Source organism: Triticum dicoccoides, chromosome 7B, assembly GCF_002162155.2.
Source record: "Triticum dicoccoides isolate Atlit2015 ecotype Zavitan chromosome 7B, WEW_v2.0, whole genome shotgun sequence".
Classification (NCBI taxonomy): Eukaryota; Viridiplantae; Streptophyta; class Magnoliopsida; order Poales; family Poaceae; genus Triticum; species Triticum dicoccoides.
In genome coordinates, this window is record NC_041393.1 from 696,578,724 (window position 1) to 696,588,424 (window position 9,701).

Consider the following 9,701-nt stretch of genomic DNA (forward strand, 5'->3'; position numbering starts at 1 on the left):
CTGTGGCCCCCCAGCCATGCACAATTCATTGAAGAAAAAAAATTAATAGAGGGCTTAATGGAAGGAAAAAAAATGTTCGGTTGGGCCCGATTTCAGGGGAACCCAACGAGAGAGCCTGGACAGTGGACACCCCCCGCAGCACGCCGGGACGAAGCCGAGCAGTCTTGCTCTGCACTCTGCACTGCGCCGCCGCTGGATCTACCCCACCTCGCCGTTCCCGCCGCGGCGGTCAATGGAGTTCCGCTTCCGCGCCGGGGACCGCGGGCCGCCCGGCTCCTCCCCGCCAGCCCCCGGAGGCTCCCCGCCGGCACGGTTCTCCCTCCCCCGCGACGGCTACACCGGTGCCGGTGCGCAAGGCACGCAAGGTAAGCACCGCCGGAACAGAATTCACTCCCCGGAGCGCCCGAATCCCTGACGCCCTCCGCCGCTCCGCGCAGCAGGGCCTTCGCCTTCGCCTTTGCCGCGGCCGCCGCTCGAGTGGGAGGCGGCGCGGCGAGAGCACCTCATCCGCGAGGAGGTGAGGCGGCGGCTCGTCGAGGAGGAGGTGCGCCGCGAGTTCGAGGCCGAGGGCGACCTCGCCTTCGCCCGCGGGGGCTGGGGGCCCGACCCCTTCCTCGCCCCCGGTTGCTTCATGCCGCCGCCGACGATGCCGATGCCGATGCGCCCGCCCCCGTACGCGCCGCCGCCGCCGGTGCCTTTCGACGAGTTTGGTGCCTGGCAGGGGTTTGTGCCTCGCCGGCACGCGGGATTTGGGGAAAGGATGCCGTTCCCCTGCGAGGAGAGGAGGTGGTCTCCGCCGCGTCAGAAGCCGAAGCATAAGCTCCAGCTGCTTGAGATCGAGCCCTCCGGGACACCCGTGGTATGTGGGCACAAATCTTTCTCAGATTCGGCATTTCTGTTATGTCATTTCAGAGTTCTGCACACTGTCTGTACGTTTTACGTTTATTTCACTTGTCCTATTAGATTTAACTTTAGCAGCAAATTCTTGTTCCCTCTGTATCTAAGGGCATGTACAATGGTGGCATATGGATACATATGCCCCATGACAAAAAGTAACTTGAGGCATCTACATTTATTTTTTCTCCCCAATGCAAGCTACCACTAGTGGGCCTCATTAAGAAATAGAAAATAAAGATTCTAGTACACATGCATCTCTACTTTTCACTCCAACCTTTTTAGCTTTTGTCACCGGACCACACCTTTTCTCTTCAAGCACCCGCCTCCTGAAGAGGATCCCGCTTCTCTATCCGAACCTACTTTACGTCATATCCGATCCTACATGGCATGCGAGGCATCACCTTGAGGCTATGCATTGTACATGCCCTAAGTATAAGACGTTTTTTCAGTTCAAATTGAACTGCAAAATGTCTTATATTTAGATACAGAGGAAGTAGAAGATTTCTCATCAAGTAATGCATAAGTCGGCAATTCTTGATATCTAGTGTAGTGTCAAAAACATTCTTATATTTTGGGACAGAGGGAGTATGATTTAGGCAGATGGTGTGAACTTGAGTGGCAAAGAGAGTATTCCTGTTGTAGAAAAGGGTGACAGGTGAACATACTGATTCTTGTCAGCAAGTTATGAAGTTATTTTGGTGGTGATATTGCTTACTGGGTGCATCAAGGCTCAGATCAGAGTCAGAGTTTAAAAGGACGCTGATGATTTCCCATTGATGCTACTTGTCTCCATTTATTCATTTGATTGCTATCAGTATCTGTAGAGAGATACTTTCAGTCATGAGACATAGTTTCAGCTTGCAACCATCTGAATACCTCGTAACATGCTATTATTCTTGAGCTGCAGGATGTTGGTAGATATGCACATCCGTTAACTATTGCATTGAATGTTCATCTCAGGCTCTTTCACCAAAATTGAAGGTTCCAAAGATGAAGAGGAAAGCAGCTGCAAATGCTGCAGCTACTGTACCAAAGAAAGTACAGAAACTAGCCAAGGACTGGAGCTGTGCACTATGCCAGGTTAGTGCAACATGTGAAGCTGGTCTAAATGAGCATCTCGGAGGAAGAAAACATAAGGCCAAGTTGGCACAGTGTGGCGCCAGCAAGGCAATCAAAGATGACAAAAACTGCTTGCAGGCGACCACTGGGAATAAGAACAGCACAGATCCTTGTGATGCACCTAAGAAAGTACACATGCTAGTAGACGGTGAAATGCATGAAGTTGTTCAGAAGAACAACTATCTGTGGTGTGATCGCTGCAGAGTCAGGTGTGATAGCAACGTCATCATGGCTGGTCATCTGCGGAGCAAAAAGCACAGTAAATTAAACAAGGTTTGGACATCGATAAAAGCTGTGAGGACAAATACTGATACTAAGGAAGATTTGCCTTCTTGTGGAAGTCTGGTAAATACAAACGACTGTACTGAAATTCCAGCGGTAATTGAAGGCGACATAAATATGACCAGTGAAGTAGATGAAAGTAGCCCTGCAGAAAATCCCGCCGGGAAAGAAATCAAAAGCATTGCCACCGAAGTAGAAATTCCAGCGGTAATTGATGGCGGCATAAATATGACCAGTGGTGTAGATGAAAGTAGCCTTGTAGAAAATCCAGCTGGGAAAGAAATCACAAGCATCGCCACCGAAGTAGAAAGTATAACCATGGCTACCGAAGTACATGAAAATAACCCTGTTGAAACTCCAGTTGAAACAAAGAAGGAAAGCACAGACATGACAAATGATGTGTGACAAGTCGAGCCAAAGGAGGAGTAACAGTATACCTGCTCTTTACCCAAGCTTCTCGCTTCTACCCTTTCGTTGGACATGATCTTATCATGGAACATATGCTTAGCTCAGTTTCATCATCAGATGTGGGATTCTCTCTTACCATCCGGCATGTACTCCCTCTGTAAAGAAATATAAGAGCATTTAGATTACTACTTTAGTGATCTAAACGCTCTTATATTTCTTTACGGAGGGAGTAGTTTATAGGGTAACAATAATGCATATGGGCAATGTTTTCTTGTTAAGTTTCTTAGATACTGGTAATCAAGGCAGGAATCTTACAAGTATATGAATCCAGTGCCATACATGGCTTCTAAGGTATCTAACTTGATTACTAGTATCTAAGCAACTTTCCATGAGAAGCATTGCTCCCTGGAGTATGTGTTATTGTTACTCTTTGGACATGTCTTTGACATGGAGATTAAGTTTTTTTATGTAGAATGCCCCACTTTGAACTATACCTTAGCTGCCTCTGTGGTACTTGTATCCAGTTTTCATTGTCGTCCTCTGTTTACATGTAATGTGCTGAGGTGAGATGGGTTGAGCTGGTGACGAGTAGGGTTTCTCTGGGTGCTATCCTGACTCTAGTTTGTATTTTACTTAGGTCTTTTAGGTGTCTGGGCTCAGGTTTACTTTTGCATAGGTCGTGTGAAAATTTGTTCGTTCGAGTAGTTGTAGCATGTACTCACCAATAGCAGTTTTAGAAAGAGTGTACAACCAGCAATATATAGAGATTAGAGGCATATGGGCTATCCAAACATCGGAATGAAGAGAGAAAATGACAGATATGAAATATCAGGTGAACATGTTCCTAAAGTTGTAAAACTAATGTACAAGAGGTGTGGGTTTTGATGATCCTTAGCTTGATTTATTGAGTTCGTGAAGGTTGTGGTCCATACCCATGCCAAAATTCAGTATCAAATAAAATGTTGCTTGTGAGATATTTGGTACTGAAAGTTTGCATTGATGTGGAATATGACCTCCCCGAGCACCATAAATTATTTTGGAGGTGATCTTTGAAACTTCTGCACCGAGAAATCATGGAATTTGCGACTTTAGACCATTTTTGCTGGATATGCTCTCTCGACAGGTTCGTTGACAGCAGCTGAGCGTAGGTGTTGCTGGAAGAACACAATAAATCAGGGGATATCAGAAAACCCAGTGGACGGCACAGCGTGCAGCTTAGAAGCAATACATGATCTGCGGCCCTGCTGTTTATTTCTGTTAGGCAAGAGTTCCGGACTTCCGGTGTCTCAGCAATTGCTCAGCTGTTCTACCTGGTCCAGCTTGAATTCTGGATGTGTACCCCAAATAGGCCAGGTAGAACGTGGAACAGCTGAGACACCAGATGCATGTAGGGTATTCAAGCATTATGATGAAGAGAGAATGTACCTAGCTAGCTTTGGAATAATCTAGACTCGTATCTGCCCTACTAGCTTGTGCTTGCTTTGAATGTACCTAGCTAGACATGCAACATGAACATCGACCGTGCTTAATTTTTTTTTCTCTCGAGAATGCACAGGTGCTAAATTGACTCTAGTTTGGAATTTATTTAGTTCTTTTAGGTGTCAGACTTCAGGTTTACTTCTGCATATGCCGTGCGGAAGTTGTGCTTTCGAGTAGCTGCAGCATGTACCCATGAACTCGCCAATAGCTGTTCCAAAAAGAGTTTACTCACCAGTAATCTGCAGAGGCATATAGAGCATACAAGCATCCCGATGAATAGAAGAAATGGCAGATACGAAATATCAGGTGATAGTGTGCATATAGTTGTAAATTCCATGAGAAATGAAGGTTGTGTTCTATATCCATGTGAGATTTTAGAAACAAATACGATGTTACTTGCGAGATAGGGTTTCCATGGGTGCTAACCTGACCCTAGTCTGAATTTATCTAGTTCTTCTAGGTGTGATGCATCAAGTTTACTTTTGCCTATGTTGTATGGGAACTTGGTAGCAGTTGCTGCATGTACTCACCAGTAATCTGTAGATGCATATAGGGTATCCAAGCATCCTGATGAAGAGAGAACCGACATATTTGAATTACCAGTGAGAACTCTCCTAATAAAAGTTGTAAAATTCTTAAAATGAGACATAGGTTTTCGATGATCCTTGGCTGATTCAGTGTCCGGGCAGGTTGTGAACCATATCAATGCCAAAAGTCTTGTCAAATAAAATGTTACTAGTGAGATATTGGTAGTGAAATTTTTGATGTAGAATATGACTTTCTTAGGTATCATAAATTATTTTAGATGTGATTATTCATGGAATATTGCGACGTTAGATCATTTTTGCTGGACATGCTCTCAACAGTTTCACCACAGGAGCTTAGCTTAAGTGTTACCTATAAATAATCATGGTAGCTAAGAAACCCAGTGAACGCCATGGCAATCTTGCAGCAGCTTCTAAACTAAATTTGCTTTGGAATTTATCTACTACTAACGCCACAGCAGGTTCTAAACCCAGTGAACGCCATGGCAATCTGGAGTAGTTGTTTTAGGTGTCAAGGCTCAGCTTTACTTCTTCATATGTTGTGCTGAAGCTGTTCTTTCTTAGTAGTTGCAGCATGCGCTCACCAATAGCCGTTCCAAAAATAGGTTTTTTTAGAAGAACAGGGAGCCCTCCCCGGTTCCATTATATTAATGAAACCAAATTCAGTTATTACATCAGCTCACTAAAAGGAGCAGTTCAGAAAGAAAACAATGGCTTAAGCCAGTACAGAGTTAACGCAACCGGATCACAGGCACTACGCAGTATCAAATGCAGATCAGCTCCTGGGATGCCTTGCACGCTTTCAGCGGCGGTGCAGTCACCGCTTGAGGGGACCAGGCAGCCACCAGGGTCGAGGTTGGACTCGGCATCGATGTAGCTTCTGAACGCTTCTTGGAGGGGGACGAGAAGCCCACTGCGTCGTCCGAGATCTTCAGCTTGTCCCATGGAGTCACCAACGGGGCTCCAGCGTGCTTCATGATCAGCCACTGATCATCAGTGGTTGTCTCAGATTGGTCGCGAGGTGTGTTGTGAAGGCCTCCAGCCTTTCTGCCGCCCCATCCGAGGACAGGATCACCTAGTTCTTGATAGTTTTTAGAATCAGCCTCATCACCTGCTTAATGGACGTCCATAAGGTGTTATTGAAAATCATAGAGTTCCTATATTTCCAAATACACCAAAGTACAGCAGCGTTAGCTGTGTTGAGGGCGGAGTGTTTTCTGTTAGCAATCCAGAGTCTGGCCACTGATTCGAAATCAGTCCCAGTATCCACCCCGAAATGATTTGAGACCAGAGGCCAGATCTGTCTAGAGACCACACAGTCAAAAACAAATGCGAGCATGTTTCAGCCTCAGAGCAGAACACACACTCAAGTGGCTTAATAATCTGTCTTTTCCTGAGGTTATCCCTGGTCATTAGTTTGTTGTTGGCAAGGAGCCACAGGAAGACATGAACTTTTGGTGGAATTTTTAGCTTCCACACCGAGGGGATGAAGACTGGTTGCACCCCCCTAAAATTAATCACATGGTAGAGTGAGCTAGTGGAGTAAACTCCCCTGTTCTCTAGCTGCCAGACAAGGGCATCAGTTTCATTGGTAAGGGTCAGGCTGCTAGTTATCTCCACTACCTGATACCACTGTTCCATGAGCCTGCCATCAAAATTCCTTCTAAAAGTGAGCTTAAGTTGCATACCATCCCATACTTCCCTGACACTTTTGGTTTGTTCATTACATATAGAGTAGATAGATCAGAATTGCACTGCTAAGGGGGAGGTACCAAACCAGGTGTCTTCCCAAAACCTAACTTTTTCACCAGACCCAACCTTCCACCTATAACCAAGTTTCAGTGCTTGGATAATGGTTTTTAGCCCCTTCCAGATTCTGGAGGCACTGGGGGATAGGTTAGGAGCAAAAATGTTAATCTTACCAGACATGTACTTGTGCTCAGTGATCATTTTTCATGGTTTTCCTTCACTCTCATAGTATCTCTTCACCCAGGAACCTAGTAAACACAAGTTGACATCTTGGAGGTTTGGGATTCCCAAGCCTCCAAATTCTTTCTTCATACACACCATCTTCCAGTTGGCTAGATGAAGTTTCCTATGGCCTTCAAAATCATTCCACAAACAGTTGACCATTTGAGAGTTGATCATCTCAATGGCCCATTTAGGGAACTTGAAGAAGGATAAAAGATAGATTGGAATACTGGTCAGGCAAGCCTGGATCAGAATGAGTCTACCTTTATAAGAGAGGAGCTTACCTCTCCAACCAGCAATTCTTTTCATAATTTTATCTATGAGAGGTTGGATATCCTCCTTCCTAAGTTTGTCATGGTGCAGAGGGATGCCAAGGTATTTAATAGGGAAGCACCCCCCTTTACAATCCAGGATAGTAAGAAAATGCATGAAATCAGAGTCTTCCATGTTAATTGGGATCAACTCACTCTTAGAGTAGTTGATCCTCATGCCAGAAACCTGCTCAAAACAAGTGAGGATAGTCTTGAGGTCGGAGGCATGGGTAAGGTCATTATCTAAAAAGAGAAGGGTATCGTCAGCATATTGCAGACAAATAATTCCCCCATTGCAGACTTCAGTACATATTCCAGCAATCAAGTTACAACTAGCTGCTCTGGACAACATCTTGGTCAGCACATGTACTACTAAATTGATGAGTAATGGGGAAATAGGATCCCCTTGTCTGAGCCCTTTACCAGCTAAAATGAAATTACCTTCAGTATTGTTAATTTTGACCCCAACCGAGCCATTATGAGTGATCTGCTGAATCCAATTAATCCAAATATCATCAAAGCCTCTTTTTTTGAGGAGGTCCAGGAGGAAACCAAGGTCTACTTTATCAAAGGCTTTTTCATAATCCAGTTTCAAAACCAAACCTTGTTTTTTCCCAGAATGGACTGAGTGCACTACTTCATGGGCAGTGACCACGCTCTCCAGAATGTATCTGCCTTTGAGGAAGGCAGATTGGTTACTGGCAATCAGCCTCTGGAGGATCCTAGTCAGCCTGTTGGTGAGGACCTTAGTAAAAAATTTAAAACCACAGTTAAGCAAGCTGATGGGTCTAAACTTTTTCATGGAAGTTGCATCAGGTTCCTTAGGGACGAGAGTAAGCATGTCAAAGTTAAGTCTATGTATGTCCAACTCTCCCTTATGAAAATCATTAAACAAGGCTATTAGGTCCACCCTAATCAACTCCCAAAAGTGTTGATAGAAGAAGAAAGGAATCCCATCTGGTCCAGGGGCACCATCAGGGTAGGAGTCTGCTTTCTTTATCTCTTCTTCAGTAAAAGGTGATTCTAGGTTCTCATTCTTTGCAGGTGTGACCAATTCCTCTACAAAGAAAAAGTCAGAGCTCAGTGTGAAGTTTACTAGGTTCCAAAAATAGTTTACTAGCCAGTAATCTATAAAGGCATATAGAGTATACAAGCATCCTGATGAAAGCGAAGGAATGACTGATATGAAATGTCAGGCGAAAATGCTCATATAGTTGTAACATTGCATGCAAATGAAGTGAAGGTTTTGACGATTCTCTACTGATTTATCCCGCTCGGGAAGGTTGGGTTGTGTTCTGTATCCATTGTTGTAGAATACTGAAATCTTGCATTGTTGTAGAATACCGTCTTCCCGGGTATCCTAAATGATTTTACAGGTGATCTCTGAAACTTCTGCATCGAGTATTCATGGAATTTTGCAACTTTAGACCATTTTCGGTGGATATGCGTGCAACATATTCGGTTTGTCCAGTGCAGCTTATCTCGGGTGTTGCTGGAAAAACTCAATAAATCATGGTGAAGGCCATGGAAAACTTGCAGCCAAGAAGCAATTCATGATCTGTTATCCTGTTGTTTACTTCTGAAATAGATACAGTGTTATCAGCCTAGGTACTTTCTGAAATAATCTGCACTGATATATGCCCTACTGGCTTGGTTTAGTCAGAAAGTACCCCGGCTAGACAGTATTACATGCAACATGAGCATTACATGCAGAAATTTCAGTTACTATTTCTGCATCTGAATTCTGAAGGTGCGTGACATACAGTAGAACGGCTGTTGAGATTGGCCTGGATCATCAATACATACATGCTGCAGTTTCAGATATACACATGTACTCCCTCCGTCCGAAGAAACTTGACAAACTTTTTCGGACGGAAGGAGTATAAAACTAGTCTTATCAGGGGTAAAACAACTACACGTCCACTCTACTACAAAGTGGAAGGAAGGGCTACAGACAGCAGATTGGAAGAAAGAAAAAGCCCAGATGACGGAGCAGAGCAGGCGAAAGCGATGGATTGAAAAACGGGCTATCTGCGCCGTGGTGACCTGGATCAGCCGGCGAGGCGCTTCTTCTTGGCCTCGGCCTCGTCGGTGGCCTCCACCTGCTCCTTGGCCGCGCGCAGGTCCGCCTCCGCCGCCTCCTGCTCGCTCCTCGCCGTCGCCTTCCGCCACACGCCCACCACGCTGGCCTTCATGTGCTGCCCCCACTCCTGCACGGACGCCCCGAACGACGCCACGCCTCTCACCGCCGCCGCCGGCGTCTCGCCCTCCTTCCTCCCGTCCCCCTCCATGCTCACCGCCCGAGGTTTGCTACCTAGCTTCTTCTGCCTGCGCTGTTACTACGACAAGACGAGAGAAGAGGCAGGAGGACAGGAGAGGAAGAGGCGTGCGTGTACGCTGCACTACATAGTCGCCGGTGCGTATGATGCGCTGTCCCGGTACCAGCATCTGGACGCGCCACGTGGGCTCGGGAATATGCTCTGCTGGCGCCCCCTGGGGCCTCCACGTGGACGGCCAACGCGCGCGTGCTTAGTGGCGAAGCAAAGGAGGGCGGCGGCGCGCGCAGCACCCGTGCGCTGCGCCGCCGCCGCACGATCTGCAACAAGCGGCAATGATTCGGTGATGGGAACGAGGCGGCGTGCACCGCGCGGGCGCAGGCGTGTCGGCCGCCCATCATCCATCGCCGTCC

The 9,701-nt window shown here is 46.2% G+C and overlaps 2 protein-coding genes across 4 annotated transcripts; one reads left to right on the forward strand and one right to left on the reverse strand.

Annotated features, from left to right (window-relative positions):
- The first annotated feature begins 86 nt into the window (after positions 1 to 86).
- Positions 87 to 3,273, forward strand: LOC119336571 (zinc finger RNA-binding protein-like). 3 transcript variants are annotated; one of them, XM_037608616.1, is made up of 4 exons: positions 87 to 365; positions 438 to 859; positions 1,858 to 2,501; positions 2,583 to 3,273. In XM_037608616.1, the coding sequence occupies exons 1-4, from the start codon at positions 233 to 235 to the stop codon at positions 2,701 to 2,703; spliced, it is 1,320 nt and encodes a 439-aa protein (XP_037464513.1). In that variant the 5' UTR covers positions 87 to 232; the 3' UTR covers positions 2,704 to 3,273. The 3 variants fall into 3 exon arrangements, with proteins under 3 accessions (XP_037464513.1, XP_037464511.1, XP_037464512.1); XM_037608614.1 differs by having other exon boundaries at positions 1,858 to 3,273; XM_037608615.1 differs by having other exon boundaries at positions 107 to 365; positions 441 to 859; positions 1,858 to 3,273.
- Positions 3,274 to 8,562: 5,289 nt separating this feature from the next.
- On the reverse strand, positions 8,563 to 9,372 carry LOC119340095. Its single transcript, XM_037612004.1, has one exon. It carries the CDS (start codon positions 9,301 to 9,303, stop codon positions 9,064 to 9,066), a length of 240 nt encoding a protein of 79 aa, XP_037467901.1. The 5' UTR covers positions 9,304 to 9,372; the 3' UTR covers positions 8,563 to 9,063.
- Positions 9,373 to 9,701: the final 329 nt, after the last annotated feature.

Bases quoted from the DNA above. Each gene is read 5' to 3' on its own strand.
- LOC119336571 (XM_037608614.1), top strand. From the start codon at position 233: ATGGAGTTCCGCTTCCGCGCCGGGGACCGCGGGCCGCCCGGCTCCTCC. The intron at 366-437 runs GTAAGCACCGCC...CGCTCCGCGCAG, and splicing joins CGGTGCGCAAGGCACGCAAG to CAGGGCCTTCGCCTTCGCCT. The intron at 860-1,857 runs GTATGTGGGCAC...TGTTCATCTCAG, and splicing joins AGCCCTCCGGGACACCCGTG to GCTCTTTCACCAAAATTGAA.
- LOC119340095 (XM_037612004.1), bottom strand. From the start codon at position 9,303: ATGGAGGGGGACGGGAGGAAGGAGGGCGAGACGCCGGCGGCGGCGGTG.